Genomic DNA, 22580 nt, shown 5'->3' on the forward strand with positions numbered 1-22580 from the left:
ATGCCCACCCAAATAAATTTGTTAACAACCTTTTGAATGTAAAGCCCTGTAAAACAGCACGGAATGAGTGTTGATGAATGGAATGATGTATTTTCTCGGCACTGAGTAAATCCAGATTATTGATCCATTGAGACTCAGTCTGGGCAGAGGTGGTGTTGTCTTGGATCGGTGAGTGAAGGAAACAGAAATTGTAGTACCAGAATGGAGCCGACATGACGGCTCAGGTGGACTCTCATCCTCCTAAAAGATGCTTGGCTGTGGGATAACATTATTTTTATATGGACAGAACATGACCATGAATGAGTATTAAAGGTCCAGTGTATGAAATTTAGCAGCATCTAGCGGTGAGGTTGCAAATTGGAACCAACGGCTCACTCCACCCCTCCCTTTTGAAGCACTACGGTGTCTGACACAGGGTTAAGATGTTGTCACGTTTTCACTTCTTTGCCGAAAGAAATAACGTATACAAAGAGCAGTTTGTCCGTTTAGGGCTACTGTAGAAACAACATGGCGAATTCCATGCAAGGGGAACCGTGGTAGATAGAAATAGCTCATTCTAAGGTAATAAAAACATAACGCTACATTATGTAAGGTCTTTATTCTGAACACACAGTTATGTATATTGCATTTCTGTCAATAGATCTTCCAAAAAAATTACACACAGCAAGTGTGTAAGAAAGAACGTAATACAATACAAATCGGTTGTATTTGTTAATATTAGTTAATGCATTAGCTAACATGAACTAACATTGATCTATTTAGTTTCAGCATTTATTCATGTTTGTTAATGCTGGTTAATGTCAACACAATTTCATGTGCGTTAACTAATGTTAACAGTTATAAGTTTTGATTTGAAAAATTATTAGTAAATACTTAAATTAACATGAACTAAGATGCTGTAAAAAGTATTGCTCATTTTTCAGTTCATGATAACTAATGCATTTACTTATGTTAGCCAAAACAACCTTACTGTAAATTGTTACCACGTTTATTATAGACATTAAAAAATGACATATGAGCATCATTGGAGTTCTAAATAGCAAGAATAGAAAAATAGAATGCACCATAACTGTAACTTTTAAACATGCACTGTGCTCAGTTTGTGACTGTGTGATATTTTAGGCTTGGCGTAGATACAACTTGGATGAAGATTATGGAAAAACATTTCTGCTATTTATAAGGTCTGATTAACGGGTCAGACCTCATGTGATGAATACATAAATAAGTACATGTGCTTCATTGTCACACCACGGGGTCAATCACAAAGGACTTTGTGGGTTTAAAAAGTGTCCCCTTATCGACATAGTTTACTCTGGTACAGACTGGTAATGAGACACATGGCTGGAAGTCCTGTTGTTTTGTAAATGACCAGACATCATGTCCTCTTGTATCTCAAGATTTGCATGCTGGATGCATTTATTAACTGACAAAATGCAAATGATCAAAACCACTATCGGTAGTTCAATCAAAATGCATACAGCAACCAATGGCAAATGTCAGCTTTGTTTTTTGGGTTATGTAAGCAAATTTCTTATATAACCATGCATTGTTTTTGTCTTAATATTTTGTAACGTGTGGAAAAACATATTCACATTTAACGCATGTTCAATGTCTAATGTATATCGCTTGACTGAATGAGTTTTTATATGCGTTTCTTTCATTACAAAACCGAAATTCTATTATAAAAGTTTACATTACAGATGACGTTCACCAAAGAACCAATTAGAGACCAGCATAGATGGAAATTCTTTCAATAGTCTTTAAAAAAGCATTTCAGGGTGAAACCTCACGTTTTTGAAAAATGTCAACTTTTCTGAAAAAGTACCCCTTTAATTGTTTTAATATGCTTATATAAAACTCATTATTTAGTTTTATTTAAAATTTTTGTATTTAAATTTAGTCCCAAAACATAATTCACATCTGTTTTTTTACATCTGTGTTATTCCTTAGCTTTCATGAGTTTGCTGTTATTATCAAATGTGGGAAAAGAATTTTTTTTTAAAAGTAAGTGACTCTAAATCTTGTGTAGTGTAGATCAGAAAACATGTGTGTTTTTAATCTTTGGAAAAAATAGTGTGAGTGAGATGCATCACCCGTCACTACATTTAACCTACTTTTTTAAGCATGCAAAAATGACATAAATCCACATAATTCATGCCTAAATTATGTGAGTTATGGTTATTTAGAGTTGCACCATCTAGTGGTGAACTCTGTTAAGTGTAATGGAATAGGCCTCTACAGTGAAAGCATACTGTAAAACATTTTTTTAAATCTGAGGAACCAGCCTCAATAATCTTGTGTATGTGACTTGAATGTGGTTATACAGTATCTTGGATATGGTATATCTGACACAAAACACCTTTGTACAATTGTATCAATGACGGTTCTTGTTATTGACCAAATTTGCACTTTTATTTGGCTCCGTTTGATCTGTGGGCAATTACATTTTAACCATTGAATAAACACTTCCTTATATCGGTCTACAACAACTGTAAAGATAACAACTTCCACACTTTATAGTCAAGTGTCCATAGTTCAGCCTCTCGGCTTTGATATCCACCAATGAATGACAATTTTAGAGTTTCTTACGAAACACCTGCTCCGTTCCCGTCTCTCTGGTCAGGACACACCTGTGACGCATGGACCAGGTGACTACAGACTACAGAAAATGCCAGTGTCCAGCCATGGTTACTTGTCATTGATTGATATTTTCTAGGCTTTGGTGATGTCTGCTGTCATGTAAACATTTACGCTGTATTTACAGTCGTGGCAGGCTGTGTTTTGGTTTTGGAAGTTCAGTAATGAAAAAGATTTGTCGTTTAGAGACTCTTTTAACACTATTTTGCCTATTAATTTGTCTCGGAGCCTCATCATGTGACAAATGCCATCTCGATAGTTCAGTGCAACCCATGGTAAGATTAAAAGAGTTATTTATGCAATATTTAAAATAGACCAGAATTAAACTGTTTTTATTTACTTTAATGTCTGAAATGTAATTCTAGACAACAGAACGTGGTTCCAGAGAGTATACGGGTGCCATTTCAAGTGAGTAAAAACACTGACACATCGTACACATGGAATCAAATTCACATTTTGTCTCCCAATTTCTTTTTTCTGATTTATTTGCATTCATTCTTGCTCAGATGTTCTGTGTCAGCTCACAGCACCATATGCATCTTGGATTGGATCTCATAATATCACTTTGACCTGGAAAGCTCTGAATCAGTCGGATGTTTTATATATTCCTCAATGGACTGGTCCCAGTCTGTCTGGGGTTTGGGCTCAAGCAGAGGTATATGCCTGTAATGTTTATATTCGTCTTAATGCCTACATTAATGAAAATTCTACTTTTGCATTCAGCAGAATATTCATATTCAGGTTGTAAACAACACGAGAGTCGATTGATAATGAATTTTTATTTTTGGGTGAACTGTCCCTTTAAGATAATTAAATCCACTGGTGACTTTCTTTTCTTTCCTAATTTACTGTTTTGCATTATACGATTAATCCCATGAAAATACATTTTTGAGTGTGGGTTGATGGGGGTGATCATGTTCATGAGATTCAGTTACTTAAAGGTGCTGTGTGTCATTTTTTAGAGGATCTATTGACAGAAATGCAATATTATATACATAACTATGTCTTCAGAGGTGTATAAAGAGTCAAGACCTTACATAATGAAGCGTTATGTTTACTTTTTTACCATAGAATGAGCTATTTTTATCTACATACATTGCGGGTCCACTACATGAAATTCGCCATGTTGTTTCTATGGTAGCCCTAAACGGACAAACTACTCTACAGAGCGTGTTTCGTAAACATTTATATGACATTTAGTTATTTCCTTTGGAAAAGAGGTGAAAACGTGACAACATCTTTGTCCTGTGTCAGCCACTGTAGTGTTTCGAAAGGGAGAGGGGAGGGGTGGTGTGAACCGTTGAATGCATTTCGCAACCTCACCATAGATGCCGATGTATTTCACACACTGGACCTTTAAAATCGTTTAACTTTTACCATTTCTTTGCATTGAACAGATTTATTTTATTTTCCTCGTTGTAGAATGTTACAGAATCTACATACACTGTTGAACAGCTGGAACCTTTCACCTGTTATAAGTTCAGGGTCTGGGCCGTGATAGCAGAAGAACACATGTGCTCTTTAGAAAGCCTTTGGTATCAAACAGAACCGTTCGGGCGTAAGTGAAGTATTTCTGTTTCAGGTTTCAAAATGAATAAACTAATCCTAAACTAAAAGAGGCTAATCCATTTTTGTGGTCATGTCTCAAGTGCCATCCAGTCCTTCCATTGACAGTATTGAGAGCCTGTCTGGAGAGAGTGTGGACGTCCACTGGTCTCCACCTGAGAAACCAGCAGGACCCATCTTAGGCTTTAACCTCAACTTTACCACCAACATACATGTCATCAGTGTAGCAACCGGAGGAAATGTTTTCTTCACCACATTCTTCCCAACACTCCACAACACTACATACAGGTAGACACGGTCTTCTCGAGATGTCAATCAAAATAATGACTAGTGGGTGTCATTATTTCGCACTGTGTCTCATTCAGGATCTCTATAGCCGCTGTTAACAGGGAAGGTCAAGGTTCTGTAGCTGAAGCCGGTATAACAACACCGGAACAAGTTGGTATGCAACTCACAATGAAACTTTTATGCTGCAATAGAGATCATGATTTGCCAACAGTTTTCTGGATCAACATCTAATAATCAATAAAATCTGATTGGCTGATAGTGTTGTTTAAGAGCAACAGAGGTGTTGATCTGGAGACATGTTCCGCTTGGTTAAATCAGCATCTATCATGTTATCACAGTGTTAAACCATTTGTTATGATTTCTCGCAGCTGCACGTATGCAGTGGGTTGAAAGAAGAAATAATTGGTCATTGTCTGTTGACTTTCAGAGCAGGATGGAGGCCGCTGGGTGTTTGCATCCAGATGGAACACACTGAGGAGAAGAGAAAAGAATGCTGATTTCTTCACTACAGCGGAATGTCTGTCTGACACTCTTATAGAAAGCAACATCACAGGTCCATTACTATAAATATATGTCTCCTAAACACAAGTGTCCAAGTCAGAGATTACAGTGTAAATTAAAATATTTGCAGATTTATTATTGTTGACTAAAAGAATTCATATAGAAATTCTGTTAATTGAAATCAATTAAAATATAGGCCTAAATATTATTTAATCTAATTTTAATCTAATTTTTCTTTAAATTATGGCACTGTAATTGGAAATAAATAAGCTAAAACTAAAATAATAAGAAATTTAACATAAATAGCTATATTAAAAATAATTAAATAAATAATAACATGACAACTCGCAATAGTTAAATAAATAAAAAATAATAACATAACAAATGCACATAACACAATGGTTAAACGGTTGAACTAAAACATGTTAAAAATGAATGAATTGAAAAAACATGAAGTATTTAAAAATAAAAAAAATAAAATAAAGTTTTTACTAATCTGTTTTATGCATAATTTGTTGTGTAAAATATCAATTTATATTTACTTTAGTTACACCAGCAAAATAATGTTAATGATTCGCTCAAATGATATCAGGAAGATAAATTATGGAAATTGGATTTTGTCATTTTTTAAGTAAACTTGATGTCCGTAATCGTTTAATATGCCTGTATTTTTATTTTAGAACAACTGTGACCCTACATAATGTCTCCTGAGCTTTGAATCAACAATCTCTGTGCAACAAGATTTTGCTTTGGTGTGAAGTTCTTTTGCTTTCTGACATCTGTCTGATGGTTCCACAGGAGTGGCCATGCACTACAGTTCAAACAAGGTCTATTTTGCTGAAGGGACACATATTTGGGTTAAAGGAGCAGAAAATCTCACCGACCACTCGGATCTTAAGCTTCTTTACTCTGTTGATGTGAAGGTCACAGCACTGACAGTCGACTGGCTTTATCAGAGGATTTACTATGTCTCCAGCGGTAGTGTGTGTACATTATTTACTTTTAATTAAAACTTCCATCTGAATTTATTGTGCTGGGTTATCATGTTTGTTTAATCGCTGTGTTATTAAAATATTGTCATTTGTACCTTCTTTATTTCATGTTAAAATAAATGCAGGTCTTTTATTGTGGAATAGATGACTGTACTTTTCCAGTCCATGTAAATCTCACCCTACCCAGTGACCCTTTGGACATTATTGCAGATCCATATAATGGGTGAGTATCTTGAAACACTATTTAACAATGCCATGAAAACATTGCTTGTATTTTGTAACCAATTTACACAAAAAGTAAATGACTGCAACTACAAAAATTGTGTTTCATCAGATTTTTGTTCTTGCTGCTGCCCAACGGCATATTCCGCGCCCCTCTTCTTGGTCAACAAGACGAGATGAGTCATATTGTGAACACATCACCAAAAGCTCTGTATGACTTGGTGGTCAGTTTCCCGAATAAGAGGCTTATTTTTCATGACAGAAAAGATCAGACTCTCAAAGCTGTATCTCTGGATGGGTTACATGCGGTTACACTGTACACAAGCATTAAGTTTGAAGCAACCAGCATTGCTTATGAGGATGATTTCTTTATGTTCTCCGATGGCCGTGCACTTTATAAACAGGTTGGCCAGGGTCAGGTGGCCATCTTTAATGAATTCCCTATGGACTGTGATGACTTTAGTAGTCAGTATGAAGGATTTGGAAATATTTGCTATTTTAGTCCATTGGCACAACCATATCCGGTGCCACAAAGACCGAGAAATCTACAAATCCTGTTTGGATCAGATAAGGCCAATGTGTACTGGGATAAACCGGAAATAATGATCGGAGCAAGTGAGTATTTAAGTTAATATTCAATTTATTTTCTGTAGAATGTTTCAGCGGCAACCACATAAACTAACGTTATGTGGCCCAAACTTAACTGTTGATTAGTTTTAATGTAATTTAATACAATTAATACACAATAACATTTTAATATAAGTTAAATCTAAAATAAATAGTTATAAATGTTATAGCCAAACACAGACTGGAAGTTAACTTCTGGCCAGGCGCTATGTCCGATGAAAGCACTTCTCTCAGTGGGCAGTGATTTCGGGTTGCCAGATCTGTTAAAAAACAAGACGATGACCAATCAAAACAAGCCCAAAAATTAGCCAAATGACCACCGCCCAAATATACAAAACCACAAATTTTGCCGCTCTTTTACCTAAAATATTTTACAGTCAATGTTATAGCCTACACAATTTCATATAGAAAATGTAATGGTAATAATATACACCGTTGGTTTTCAAAAGAAATTCATCTTATCTTAAGAATGACCACTTATGGAACACAATCCTTCTACCTTTAACTTGCTAAATTTAAACAACCCGTGACAACAATTTAAAAGTAACCTAGTTCTGTGGAAAGATTGTAGACTTGGCAACCCTGAATTATTTAAGATGATTTACAGAAGATGGTATAAATTACATGAAAATTGTGCAAATAAAATATATTTTAAAAAGTAATGCAAAAATACGCAATGTGAGCAAACTAAAAGCAAAAAAATACATTATTACAAACCAAATCTGATTGATAATCACTGCATGTAGCCTATACGATAAAAATGAGTGATTTCTTATTGGAAGCAAAGTGTTTTTATAACCGTTTGTCATTTATTATTTTGGGGTTGGTTGAGTTTGAAATTGGCTGATAAAGGTGATTCAGTATGCAAATTCAATTTTGTTCCGCACTGTAGGTTCATCCGCCTGGCAAAATTGGACTTATTTTGTAAACTGCTCATTGAATGGGCTGCTGGTGACAAGCTTCAGTGGAGTAACTAGCACACATGTAACAGTATCAGATCTGGAGAGCTCGCATCGGTACTGTGTATCTGTCAGAGCTTGTTCTCCTGGTGGATGTTCGAGATCAGTCTCTTTTGAAGGATCAACTCTTCACGCTGGTGACTATACACATACATTTTATCAGAGTTTTATTGTAGTGTTTACATAACTGGTTACACATTATAAGATTTCATGTTTCTCAATCAGTGGATGAAGCACCATATATAGTTGTTGCTGACGGTCGTGGCATCTGGAAGCAGGATTTGGATAGCAATGACTTTCTGGAGCCACTGGTGTCTAACATCAAAGATGTGAAAGGTGTTGAGCGATAACAATATCATGTATTATTTAAACACATATTTTGTAATAAATATGATATTTTATATTTAAAACCCTTTGTACGTGATTATGTGATGGACTGCATGTTTAAATAAATCCATTTTTTGGTGAAATAGACATTGACTCGTATAATGGAACAATCTACTGGACCAACAGTTCAGGTCACATCAACTGGGTTGAACTGGGTGACCAGTCTCTAAGCGGCAATGTCATCACAATTCCACTATCCATGAAAGCTGAATCTGTGGCGTTTGACTGGCTGGGTCAGTATCTGTACTGGAGTTGCAACTCAAACCAAGTATGTCCTTGTGCTGTTTAACAGTGTCCAAAATTTTCACGATCTAAAAACATGGCAAATAGAAGCTCCAATTGACTTCAGTCTGTGACACTGCAAACGGAACCAGCTAACTGCAAAACATTTGTTTCTGAAATCAGATATGCAGAGGGTCTACATCTTCACAGCATGTTGAGATATTTCACCAGGCAGATGATAAGATTCTCAGTTTGGTCATTGATTCATTGAATGCTGCCATCTACTGGACCACTAAAACATCTGTGGAGGGTTGTAGACTGGATGGAGAAGGATACCAACTTCTGGATAAAATGAGTGTGTTCTCTGGGAGAGAGGTAAGATATACACATACAGTAGAATATCAAATACATGTACGAGTCTTACATATCCTGGTCTGGTATTGGGGGAAATATTGTTTGTTTGTGTTATTAAACTTTCATTGTAGGTTGCTGGAATTACTTTGAATGTGATGGAGAGTAGTCTATATTGGTTGGTGAAAGATGGTACCATGGTAAATCTGTACAGAGCAAATTTTAGAGGAGACAGGTCGGTTTACAGCAAATATTTAAAGGGATACTTCACCCAAAAATGAAAATTCTGTCATCATTTACTCACCTTCGAGTTGTTCCAAATCTGTATAAATTTCTTTGAACACAGAGAAAGATATTTGGAAGAATGCTTATAACCAAACAGATTTTGCCCCCCATTGACTCCCATAGTAGGAAAAATTGCTTTTATCATTTTTTTGTTCTGTTGAATACAAAAGAAGACATTTTGAAGAATGTAAGACAGCAAACAGTTCTGGGGAACTTTTGACAACCATTGTTTTTTTTTCCTACTATGGGAGTCAATGGGGGGCAAAATCTGTCTGGTTATAAGCATTCTTCCAAATATCTTTCTGTGTTCATCAGAACAAAGTTTCATTTTTAGGTGAAGTATCCCTTTAATAGACAGATCTTAAAAATTACTGTAAGTTAAACAGGATTGTTTAATTGACATTCGTCCTGTAATAATATTTGCTTGTATTTATAAATGTGCCATTTGCTGTAAAGGATGCAAAAGTCTAAAGGGGTAGAATATGTCCAATGGACCACGTCTCAAATCTTCAATCATCATGTGGGATACTACAGCGGGCGACTTCTGTGGTTGGATGAAAACAAACAGTTAAGGATTCAGGAGATGAACCAGACAACCAGTGTCCGCATGTCTTCTACTAACACACTGACAGCTTTTTCTATAGTACAGGAGATGCTCAAACCTCTACCAGGTCAGCGGCTCTCATCTCCTATTGATGTCTGAACATTTTACAGCAAATTGAACCCTTCTTCTGCCAAATATTTATGCAGTTAGCACTTTGAATATATTTGTGTGTGTTCTAGATGGGTTCTTATCTCCTCCTGTTGTCATTCCACCTGCCGTTCCTAAAACCTCAGTTCGTGTTGAAGGGAATCACGCATTTTTCCAGATTCTCTGGGATGCCAGTAATATTGACTTTGGGAATGTGTTTTATTGTGTGGTCTCTAAGGAAACGTCGCAAAATGCTGAACAACTTCAAAATGTGCAAAAAATTTATGCATTGCAAATAATACAAATACAATTTTATATGCGTTCATTTATTCAACGTAATATCGTATTAATTATGTATTTTTACTCATTGCTGCAGAACTATCCAACCAGATATTGTCCGCCTGGAAATTCAGTTTTTAAACCAGTCATAAATGTGACAAGATTCAAGCCGGACACTGAATTTAACATCACCATAACCCCCTTTTCATACTGGGGTAAAGGAGTATCGACAAGCATGATTCTGTTTACTCCAGGAATGGGTAAGAAAACTTCATCGTCATTGTATTTATATTCATTTATAATATATAAATCAGCTTATTTGAACAACAATAGCACAGAAATAAAGAAAACTCAAACTGAATTGCCCACTGTTAGTATAATGAAACTGCACTGTAATATGTCTCTGTTTGTCATCCAACAGACACTCCAAAACATACAAACATCACGTTGGTTATCGTGATCACAGCGATTTGTGTTTGTGTTGCACTTATTGGCATCCTGGCTGCAGTCAGTAAGTACAAAAGTACCGCAACTCACATGTGTCACCTTCATATTAAAAGTACTAAGAAAATGTATACTACAGTTGACAAAAATGGTGTTTGCTTCTGTTTTTCTGTAGTTTGGCAAAGACGTCATAAGAAGAGAGATCATGGGACATTTGTACAAACAGGTGTGCATCTCCACACCGATGAGGAGTTGGAGTATATCCGGGGTTTGGTTGGTCTTGGCAACGCATGCTATGCTGTCAGGTGAACAAAAATATATCTAAACTCAGTTTCATCGTAGAGTTGATGATTTTAATGCATCTAAAAGCCTCAAGTGTATTCTTCTCTACATAAATATCGACAGTGCCATACCTGCCCAAAGAGAGATAGAGTCCCTTCCTGTATTTCCCCGGGACTGTCTGAAACTCCAAAGGCTGTTGGGCAGTGGAGCGTTTGGAGAGGTTTATGAAGGGATCACAACTGGCTGCCAAATCACAGAAATAGGGTCAGAGGAAAGAGTGGCTGTTAAGGTAAAGTATGGATAGGTCTTTCATAAGGTCCTGTATGTTCGATCTCTTTAAGCTCCCGGATATACATAGCCTAAGTAAAGTTTAGAGAACAAATCACATAAAGGTGGTGTAATAAGTAAGCCTTAAGCCTCTTTTTCCCCAAAAAGATGAAACACGTTGGGTGTGTGATCAGAACATTGCTCTGTTTGTTTAAGAATCCTGAACATTTTAATCGTGGGTGGGACTGGATCTGTGAAGTTTTATTATTGTGCTTTTTAATCTGTTCATAGTGGCATTTAGAAATGTATTCAGAAATGATACACTTTATCTTTAAAAACTGAACCTCTTTTTTTCTGCAACTGACAAATAGCATCTTCCACCAATTTAGAATACAGAAACATGTCTATAAACACAAGCCTGAACTGGTTTACAATTTTTATAATGTGTTACAAACTGTTCACAGACACTGCACACCGGTGCCAGTGAATATGAGAAAGCTGAATTCTTGAAAGAGGTTTCCCTGATGAGGTATAATAAGACATATTTTTTCAGCATCACATTAAATCATAATTGTTTTTATTTATTATATTATCATTATTATACAGAAAACAATTTTAACACGCATCGTTTTGTTTTTGGGGTATTCAGCCAGTTCAATCATTCTAACATCCTGCGTTTGCTTGGAGTTTGTCTGCTGAACGAACCACATTATCTCATCCTGGAGCTGATGGAGGGAGGTGACCTCCTTTCATACCTGAGAGGAGCTCGTCCAACAAATGTAAGTGTCTTATTCTTCTTTTTTAAAGTCTAGCTCTGTGAACTTTATCTGTAGCATTCTGTGGATTACCACCGAAAATAATTTTGACTGGTCCTTTGCTTGGTCAGAGCAAACCAATTTCATGTGTATAATAATGTCTCTGGTTTTATAGACTCATATAAATATAATATATTGTGTTAATCACTTTGAAATATCTTATGTCTCTCAGAACCGCAGAGAGTTATTAAATCTGACCAGTCTTCTGGACATCGGTTTGGATGCTGCTAAAGGGTGTGCTTATTTAGAAAGGATGCGTTTTGTTCATAGGTAAAGATCTGTTATTGTTCATTCTTTCTTTTAACTAACTGGCGGGACACTTTATTAGAAAGTATTGGACTGTATTCAACAGTGAATGTTTCACTTTTTCGTGTGCAGAGATATTGCTGCAAGAAACTGTTTGGTTTCAGTAAAAAGCTACACGGACCCAAATAGAATCATTAAAATAGGAGACTTCGGATTGGCCCGCGACGTGTATAAGAATGACTACTACAGGAAGAGAGGTGAAGGTCTGCTTCCCGTTCGCTGGATGTCACCAGAAAGCTTAACCGATGGAATTTTCAATAAATTCTCAGATGTCTGGTAAATATTGCAAATATCGCTGTTACATTTTAAGTAGTATGCATGTCCATCCAAACAAACATACATATTAATTTGCAAATTGCCAGGGCGTTTGGTGTGCTCCTATGGGAGATTATGACATTAGGAAAGCAACCATATCCAACATACACCAACCATGAAGTCTTAAGTTATATCAGCCACGGTGGACAACTGCCTTCACCAACAGGGTGTGCTCAGAGATTGTGAGTTCCATAAATAATTATTAAATGTATTGACAGCAATGTCAAATTGCTTTAAATGAAAAAGGTACACATCAAATATGAACTTTTTATTGCATCCATGCCTGAAAATGACGTTACATTACAGCACATTGTATTGAGTTATATATAAATTGTATCGCATTGCATTGTATTGTATTATAGGTATAATCTGATGATGGACTGTTGGAAAAAAGAGCCAACTGAGAGGCCAAGCTTTCAGCAGCTACAGGAAACCCTGAATAAATTGCGGGATTATGAAGCTGATAAAGAAACAAGCCAAAATATGACGCCGGGTCATGTAAACCAAGCCTATCAGGAGGATGGTAAGAAACATTTATGTTATAGTGCTTGAATTTTTTTACACATTTTGGAACCACTGTATAATATCAGCATCAACGTATTTGCTTTCCTTGCTCAATGTGATTTATTTTAATTCATCTGGATTAAATTGCATGGGTTTGCATGGGACTCGATCTATTTTGCAGACTGGGATATATTTCTACATACAGTATGTACTAATGGTAACTTTTGTTTCTAGATTTGTCAGAGGAGGTCTGCACAGGGGTGGATGAAGATGAAGATATGGAAACTGGACTTTCTCCAGTGCTCAGCAATGACAGACTAAATTACTTGATGTATAAAGCTGAGAGTCCAGACAGTGTCCAAACAGACACGACTACAGAGTCAGAGGATCGATAAAATTATGAAACTAGTTCAAAGTAACATATCATGTATACATATCAAAATACGAATAAAAACATTAAAGCACTACATAAGTCACTGGCAAAAACTTTGCTGGGCAACTTCGACTATCGCAACTTTGCAGAATATGTGTATGCCTATATATTGTTTACAGTAGGCCTATTAGTTGTTTTAATAAATAAAATTTATAAATGTAAGTAAATGAATAATAAAAGTAATGCATTTTATGTTTAAAGTTAATTTATTGTATTGTATTGCATTTGTTGTCAGTGGGAAATTCAACAGTTACACTAAAATTTCGTTACTTTTAAATTTAGGGTTAAGCATAATTAATATGAATTTACTTTTTACTACCAAAAATGCAAATAAAGGGCCTTGGATACCTCAAACGTTTGGAAAGCTCTGTCCAAAATTATTTAAGCGTGGCACACAGAGAAAGCCACTCCTCCATGTCACGTGAGCGACCTGGGTGGAAGCAGCATGGCGCGCGTGCGTGCGGAGCTCCTTCACAAACTCCACTTTATTTGCACTTAGTTCGTCTTTAGATTCACTTTATAACTGGGGACGTGAACGTATTAAAGCTGGAATATAAATCGCAGGATGGACGAAGGGAATAAACTTCAATTCCCGTCCCTGCCAGTCGCCAAAGAAGAGCAGCTGGTATGTTATAAAGATATTAGCCCAATGCTAACAACAGTTTAATGACAGTCACTATAAGGATATGTGCATTTGAAAACAACGCACGTTTGTCTAATATATGTAAATTCATAAATAAATGCGGACATTTCTGCGCATACACTTATTGGAACGTAAGAGTCCTTGCAGAAGAGCAGTTGACATTTGCTATTTAGTTTCTGTGCACAATAATAACAACAGCACAGAAGTCATGGGTTTCATAATATATCGAATTGCAAATGACAGACAGTCTTGGATATTATGTATGCTTTTATAGTTCTTGGTTTTGATCATAAACAGAGACATGGTTATGCTGATAATAGGAGATTTCATGAGAGATTTTATTCTAACGCTGTGCAATCTGACATTGCATGTAATATTAGTAACGTTACATTTGCAATGTGTGTAAAACCTAATGATATAATTTCGCAATTTCACTTCTGCAGGATTGGGCATATCCAATGAGAAGAGAGATGCAGGTGGGTGATTTTTGAGGTTTTGAAGTTGAGCTGTTTTTCATCTGTAGTAAAGATTCATAATATAATCCCATTCTCTGTAATGTAAGTGATCAGTGTGATCACGTGGTCTGCTGAACTAAATGTATGTTGCTTTGATTTTAGGAAATCCTCCCAGGCTTGTTTCTTGGTCCCTATTCAGCTGCTATGAAGAGCAAGGTGTTGTGGAAATGATTTCAAGTTCTTCAAGATTAAAGAGTCCGTGCTTCGATTTGATCTTGTAACACATTTCTGTTTTTTAGCTCTCAGTACTGGAGAAGCAGGAAATAACTCACATTGTGTGTGTACGACAAGACATTGAGGCCAACTTCATAAAGCCAAACTTTCCCTCTAAATTTAGGTATTGCTGGTTTTTTTGTTATTATTTGTTGCTCATTGTTCTAACTAAATTGTGTGACTAAATGTCTTATTTTATTGTTTATAGGTACCTTGTTTTAGATATAGCAGATAACCCTGTGGAAAATATAATTAGATATTTCACAATGGTAAGACAGACTTTTCTTGAATTCTACTATTAAAAGTGTTTTCTTTGACTCTTTTGTATAAACAATGCATTTACCTGTTTTTTCTCTCTGTTTAGACTAAAGAATTTATTGATGGATGTTTAAAATCAGGAGGTAATAATAAAGATATTGACATTGTTGATAGTATGTAACAGCACAGAATTTTGTGCCATAGAATATTCACAATTAAAAAATCATATTTGCATGTAGTAGTGTGACCCAGATAGTTCTGTTTTACATTTTAGCCGGTCGGATTAAATTTTTAATTCATTGTTTTGCAGGGAAGGTACTTGTTCACGGAAATGCAGGGATATCAAGAAGGTACGTTACAGCTAAACAAATTCATGATGTTTGCCTGTCTTTATCTTTTTTATGAACACAATTTGATTTTGCTTAATTAAAAATAATGAAAACGGACAACCTTACACTGTGGTGTTTTTTTTATTCAGTGCTGCCTTAGTTATTGCCTACCTTATGGAAACATTTGGTGTAAAATACAGGTAATAGTCGAAAATCGGGGTTTAGTCAACCAAAATGACTAATTTATGTTAATGTAAAAAGTAATGCAGAGTTAGTATTATTTTATAGCTGATTGTGTTATGTGTATGTTATCCGATCACAGAGATGCCTTTAATCATGTACAGGAGCGACGATTTTGCATTAATCCTAATGTGGGTTTTGTTCATCAGCTACAGGTAAGATTGAAAGAAACCTCAACACACTCATAATTCATAGTGCGCTACCACATTATATTCACTAATAAATGGATGTTTTGTTAACATTCAGGAATATGAAGCAATATATCTTGCCAAGTTAACCATCAAGATGATGTCACCCATTCAGTTGGGCAGATCTTACTCCATCCAAGCTGGGATGCCAGGTGAGGGACATTTCATGTCAGTTTTTTTAGTATAATTTGTTTATGGTTTACTCTTTTGAAGTCACTTAGATTCTTATGCTAGCTTGAACTTGTATGGTCCATTTTTTAAATAATTTTTATATTGTCGGCTCCTGTTGATTAATGACTTTCCTAATTTGTAAATCACTTAAGTTAAATGCTTGAATATATGTCCATATACATTTATCATGACAAATTACTGGGATGATTGTATTAAGAGCAAGATCTTTATTTAGTACATTAATGTACAGAGCAGAGATCATAATATATACAGTAACGCATCATGCATTTGTGTTGTGCTACAGGAAGCCTAAAGCGAACACTAGAGGAGGACGAAGATTTCGGGAGTATGCAAGTTACACACGCAGCACAAAACGGATAGGCTTTACTAATACGTGCTTTACTGCAGCGGACGTTTCTTTTTACATTTTTATTGGGATTAAAAATGTAAATATTTGTACAGGGGGGAGGGAGTGACTGCTCCTTGTGACTCTTGGAGTTGGGGAAGATTTGATTTTTTTTTTTTTTTTTAGCTGTATGCACTGAACTTTTTTGCAGTTTTATAGTATTTAAAGCATTTTGCATTTGCAGCGGGACAGTATTGCAATAATGCACTTTTGATACTTGAACTACTGTCGCTGAATGGGTGGAGGGGGGCTGGGCAGGGGGTTATCGGAGGAATAAGACTGTCACCGCCATAACAATGAATTGGTGGAATGAATCAGTCTGTGTGGGAATGAATTAAGATAAGTTGAGATATGTTTGCCATAGAATAACATCCCTCTGCTCAATAAAAGATGGCTACTCACCTTATGTTTTTAGTGTTATCAATCCATTCGATAAAATCTTTTTATCGAAAAAAAAACTGTTTATGATAAGATTAAGTCTTAAGGGTTTTATTGTTGAGCGTTGCTTTAAACTGCTCATTTAATTAGCTACAGATGACAAGCCATTTAAAGTTATACTCAAACTTGATTTAAAACCTTTATTTAAATACAGTATAACAGTATTGTAACAGTTTAAACCCATTCACCTTGTCATTCAATGGATTTACATTAATTTCAATATACAGTTAAAAAAAATTATGATTGACACATTCAGTTGTTGACTAACAGATGGAAGCTGTCCAACTAAATGTCTTTGCTGTCAATGAAAGTACGAAAATAGATGCATTTATTGTATAAAGATGCATTTGTTGCATTAGGATATATTTTACAACAAAATAATTTATTTGCCTTCATTCTGATGTGTACATAACTATTGATTCAATATATATATCAGCAGTGGCTTACACTAGAGCCAAAATCTTGTGACAAATACATGAGCATAATAAATAAATGTAAACATTCTATTATTGTTTTCTACATTAACGCCAAGTACCTGCTGGAGAGAAGAATATTAAAATTCAGACAGATTTTATTCACCTTTCATAGAACACACATGATGATAAATGCGATCTTAGTTTTGGTACCTTTTAAAGAACTGAAAGTACAAACTACACCATAACTTTAAGAGGAAACCCTTCACCGTGCAGTTTTGTAAATGGTGTTGTTAAAACTACTTCAAAGCTGAAAAATGTTTGTTTTCTGTCTTTGACGTCAACAAAAAAAGATACACCACCTTGTACAGAAAGATCTCTGTATGAAATAATTAGAAATTATTCAAGTACATAACGACAAACCAATTGGGTCTTTCCTCTTTGACAGGCCACAGTATTCAGTATGTGATCAAATCATACTGCGGTTTTCTTACGAATTCTGAAGAAAGGGTCATGTTTTAAAGGAAAAAATTGCCTGACATTTAGACAGAACATTCATGACTATGTTTTGTTCTGTGTTGCAGTCAAATTAAAAATCTCATTCCACAATGCTTCGTTAATGTCACATAACCTGTCATCAAAGTATCAAGTCTTACTGTTCTTTTTTTGCTGGCTAGAAAAGTGCAACTTTGAGGTAGTCTGATTGTACCATCTTAGAGAAAAGACCTCATAACAGTTCATAATGAGTCACCAAACATTCTATGATGTTGAAGATCTTTCTGGGTTCAGTCAAAAAAACGGCACTGCATGTAAGTCTCGTCTGATGCAGTGTACCCCAACTTCTTATAGAATTCCACATTTTTTGGTGCACACTCCAGTGTTACTTTGTAGCACTGTAATGTTTTGCTGAGGAGCGTCAATGTTGATACCAACCTGAAAAACAAATAAAACTGTTAGCCTAAATAGTTATACCTGCATTTTGATTTAAGTTAAAAGATAATTAAAAATAATACAAAATCCAGGCAAACAAAAGTATAATGTATGTGTAAAACTGGTCATCATCAGCATCAGAATAAATTCCTTCATATACAATAATAGAGAAGTGCATTCAAAAGCCAAACTTACAGTTTTCCGAGCTGTTTTCCTCTGCATACATCACTTACAACCACTTCCTCAACACGTCCTCTCTGCCAGAACAAAACAAATAGTTTGGTAGTGATAAGACAACAGTAAAATGTCTTTTAAAAAGTACATAATGTAAAAACATCCTGTGAAAATATAACCTTTATGATTGACAGAATAAGGTCATGTCAAAGATGAAAATCAATGTTTAGGAACCCAATCTCCAGCATTTTAAAAAAATAATAAAACATAGGGGTAATAAAATGATTAATTTTACTATTTAAGATCATTTTTTCCAATATCATAATCAAATTTGAGTACTGTGTCTTGAAATCTATCATATAATCGTTTAAAATTATATATATTGTCAATTTTCTATTGAGAAGTCAAGTACCTTTGCACAAGAATGGATGAACTTGTGTTCTATGATAAGCATTGCCGTGGCAACAATCTGTCCAAGATTTGTGTCTTCCACCACAATGACATAATAGTCTCCAGTTCTCTTCATATGTTCAAAATTTGCTTAAGAAACGAAGACAAAATAATAACCAATGAAATCTGATTTAAACATATGCATTTTATCCATTTGAACAGCATTAAATCACATGTTGAATAAGAGTGGCTTGCAATACCTTTGAACTGCTCTTCTGTCACCTCGCCGGCTACTGTGAGCTGTGATAAGACTTCGTAGAAGCCTGAAAAAGACTAAATGTAAAAAATATGCCTATGTTTTAAACTATAGAGCGCACTGCTGATCAGGATTGAAAAGTTAACCTGTACCTCTGTCTAGGTCAGCTGTGCACAGGGGTCGGAGGACCAGACCCTCCCCAGGCTGAGAGGGGGAAATCGGGGGTGAGAAGGAGACAGTGTTGCTGCTCCAGTCCAGTTCATGAAGCAGAGAAGGATCAAACAACGGGGTGTCGTCGAACATTGTAGAGGCTCTGGCGTAAAATATACAATAAAGTAATAAAACATTATCAGTGATGGTAAGTTTATACAACTTTATCAGGCATGAAGAATTTCTATATCAACACATGCGCGTTAATGGCAGCATTTTCTTTGGACTTTGATTGTCTAAACATTTACATTTCAAAGTTGAGTGCAGGTGTCTTTCCTTAAAAAAGTAACCAACCCTGCTCAACAAACAGCAACAGACCATCACAGATGGATTAAATGGTTATAATGGGAATTGTATTGGTTTTAATGGAAACTAAAATTATTTCTGTACATCTCTGTGGATTATTTCACAACCAATAGAACACCATTATTTCTGCTGGAAGAAGGCCCAAAGCACACCTTATAAGGAATTTTGTAATGGTTTTAATGGTAAACAGCTATGGGTCATGACAGTATTTGTAATGGAAACCATTAGAACTTGTTTTCTTTTTTCAGCAGGAAATAGATCAACTGTAAGACGCATCTGGATATTGACTAAATCTATAGTGTGTATTATTGATATACGTACATACCACGGTATTACACAGTAATTTAGCATCAACCCAGCACTAACAAATCATTTTTGACAGAAGTGATAAGTCAAATATAAGAGATAACCTCAAAGCAATTTATGGTAGTTCCTAATACAAGCAACATTTAAATGACAAAGGTCACAATACAATACATTAGGTATAAACCTACCACAGTCAAAACTACGTCGTATTTATTTGAATGTTTAGCCCTTATCTTAATCTATCGTTTCATTCCCTAAAGACCCACTCGACCTACACTCCTAGCCCTAATACACCAAATGCCGTCCATATGTAACGTCCAATCTCTAGAAAGCTAATAAAAGTACTTAAAACGAGTCCATTTATGTTCAGTTTTAATGAAGAAGGCAATTTACTTACGGAGACATGTGAACTGTTCACTAAAGTGTTTGAATGGATCCTGAAAAGTCCTGTAACAGGGACATTCAATATTCCAGCATGACACTTCCTTCTCCTGCGTTATTATTTTTGCCAGTTTCTCCTTTCATCCAATCACATTGGTAGATCTAAATGACAGGCTTCTAAAAATGTCCAATCATGAGCTGCTTGTAAGTTGTTTACACCAATCGCTGTAGAGAATTATGATAAAGGGCGAGACTTGTCTGCTCCTCCCTCTGTGTGCATGCGTGGAATATGACGTGGCACGGCTTTTAAAGTGGGCGCGGCCGCGGTGGAATGACGTTAGCATCCGTCTGGGAATTTAGGGATGATGTTTCGCTTCGCAGGAAAAACGAGTTTACTCACAGGTTCTTGGAGGGTTTTACTTTTTGGTGTTAAATTTGAGCATTTGTTGTCATCAGGTTTGACAAGACTGTCAAGTTAAGATGAAAAAGCGTTTGTCAGCGTTACTACCATTTAAAAAGACAGTTCACCTGCTCAGAATCTGTATCATGGGAACCACAGTTTTACCAAAAATCATAGTTGCTACAGTTGGTTTTGTTAGAAGATTAGATGACTAACCATGATGGCTGTAATGAGACATTTTATTCCACAAACAGTCAGTAAACAGTCAGCATCCAGTCAGCATCCACCCATTTAAAGTTTTAGTAATAATACATCCCTATTCTAAAAAAGCACGTAGGCTACTGTATATTTAGCTACAGTGTTTATGCACCATGTGTAAATTAAATCCAAACCATTATATGTAAGAAAATTATAGGAATGCTTCCTATTTGTCCTGTTAGCAGGTAACATTTGCTGTAGAGCAAGCGTAGGTCAAAGTGTGGGGATACTATATGTCTGAATGGATGCGCACCACTTCTTGAGTCTTGATTCACACCATGGCTCCATGTCAGACTGTTTTAAGTGTTTTCCTGACGTTCTGAACTCTCAGAGAGCACCGGTTACTGGCATTCATCTCGTTTCGAATGCTTATTGATTTTTCTCAAGTGTCTAAAAAAAAGAGTAAACATTTTTCAATTATTTTAAACTACTTTCAATAGATCGGTGCGTACAGAAAGCAGGTTGGAAACAATTTTGCCAGTGTAAACTGCATTTTAATTTGAGGTAAATTTCCAATGTAATGAGTGCTTAAACCTTTTAATACAGGTACCAGTTCCAGCAATTTAGACCAAAAAATATATAATTAAGGAAATAACATTTAGGTCTATTTCTCTTTTTGAAAGGCAAACTATTACTTATTATTACGTAAATCAGAATTATTGATGAAGTCTAAATGGTGTGGATTGTCAATGTAAATGTGTGGTGCACACATTTAATGAAATAACAGAGACAAAGCACTTGTGACAACAGTTTCTCTATAATGCATCTCCTATTACTGCTTAAGAAGGCATCCTTAATAAGCTCAATAACTATGCATGAAAAGCGAAGCAGGGAGACAGCAGGTATTGAATGAACCTTGCGGGAAATAGGGAGGCTGAGAGCATAAAAAATGCCTGCAGAAAGCTGATATACTGGTTCACATGACTAGGCATGGATCATTACATTGAGTGGATGATACAAATCATGGAAATACTGTCTGTTTGTCTTTAATGGCTGTGCATAGACACAAAATGATACAGCAAATATTGGCCTTATATCATATTTTTGAATTAAAAAAATAGATTTACTAGAATTGAGCACTGTAATATTGTTGTCCTATTCATAATTATTAATCCAATGTACATTGAATAAGTATGCATATAAAACTATAACACCTTACTTTGAGGTAGTAATGAAAAGAATGCAATATATGTACAGTATATATGAAAGAATGAATAGTGCTGCAATTACAAATGATGTATTTATACATTTTAACACTTTAGGAATTATTGGTTTATTTCAAATTGTGCTTAATGAAATCGAAAGGTGTAGGAGAAAACAAAATCTCTTGAAAATACATAATATATACACTTAACCCTTGTATAGTAAGTTTTCAGTCAAGATTTGTTGCATCATTTGGTAGTTAAATCAGTACACCCATACAAATCTATCAAAATACATGTACAATATTACTGTTGCATTGCTTAAATAGTGACTATGAACTTGTTTTCTTTGCAGTATTTGAGGTCTGAAAAATATGTTATTTTGACCCGTTTCTCCAGTTTTCATTTTCTGCAAATAAATGCAAAAAATAGAAACAATGGGTCTCATTCACTAATAATTGGGTCGATTTTTCGTATTTATTAAATATACATCTACGCGTAATTATATATATAGAGAGAGACTTTTTTTGCGTACGTGTGCTATCAACTGTTCCTATCCTTTCTCTTATATTTAGAATAAATTTTAGTACGAAAGTTTTTGTGAATCATGATTTGTTCGTGAAAGCGTTCGTACGCAGGT

The 22580-nt window shown here is 35.4% G+C and overlaps 3 protein-coding genes across 3 annotated transcripts; 2 read left to right on the plus strand and 1 right to left on the minus strand.

Moving 5' to 3' along the window:
- The first annotated feature begins 212 nt into the window (after window positions 1-212).
- ros1 (c-ros oncogene 1, receptor tyrosine kinase) lies at window positions 213-13568 on the plus strand. The gene is made up of 26 exons (XM_057343102.1): window positions 213-257; window positions 4060-4195; window positions 4287-4491; window positions 4569-4645; window positions 4919-5044; window positions 5791-5975; window positions 6110-6207; window positions 6319-6821; window positions 7726-7929; window positions 8018-8128; window positions 8266-8447; window positions 8633-8776; window positions 8887-8987; window positions 9494-9708; window positions 9821-9999; window positions 10105-10267; window positions 10429-10518; window positions 10627-10756; window positions 10857-11022; window positions 11465-11529; window positions 11650-11779; window positions 11988-12085; window positions 12194-12397; window positions 12484-12618; window positions 12799-12959; window positions 13175-13568. Exons 1-26 carry the CDS (start codon window positions 213-215, stop codon window positions 13333-13335), a joined length of 4014 nt encoding a protein of 1337 aa, XP_057199085.1. The 3' UTR covers window positions 13336-13568.
- Window positions 13569-13802: 234 nt separating this feature from the next.
- Window positions 13803-16563, plus strand: styx (serine/threonine/tyrosine interacting protein). The gene is made up of 11 exons (XM_057344772.1): window positions 13803-13998; window positions 14460-14492; window positions 14634-14687; window positions 14771-14868; window positions 14953-15013; window positions 15109-15145; window positions 15313-15352; window positions 15481-15531; window positions 15654-15726; window positions 15818-15911; window positions 16235-16563. The coding sequence occupies exons 1-11, from the start codon at window positions 13939-13941 to the stop codon at window positions 16309-16311; spliced, it is 678 nt and encodes a 225-aa protein (XP_057200755.1). The 5' UTR covers window positions 13803-13938; the 3' UTR covers window positions 16312-16563.
- A 283-nt stretch (window positions 16564-16846) lies between these two features.
- On the minus strand, window positions 16847-20285 carry gnpnat1 (glucosamine-phosphate N-acetyltransferase 1). The gene is made up of 6 exons (XM_057344773.1): window positions 20157-20285; window positions 19090-19250; window positions 18942-19004; window positions 18704-18831; window positions 18313-18374; window positions 16847-18120 (listed from the first exon to the last, which is right to left on the minus strand). The coding sequence occupies exons 1-6, from the start codon at window positions 20162-20164 to the stop codon at window positions 17973-17975; spliced, it is 570 nt and encodes a 189-aa protein (XP_057200756.1). The 5' UTR covers window positions 20165-20285; the 3' UTR covers window positions 16847-17972.
- Between the last annotated feature and the right edge of the window lie 2295 nt (window positions 20286-22580).

This window comes from Triplophysa rosa, linkage group LG10, assembly GCF_024868665.1.
Source record: "Triplophysa rosa linkage group LG10, Trosa_1v2, whole genome shotgun sequence".
In the NCBI taxonomy this organism is placed as follows: Eukaryota; Metazoa; Chordata; class Actinopteri; order Cypriniformes; family Nemacheilidae; genus Triplophysa; species Triplophysa rosa.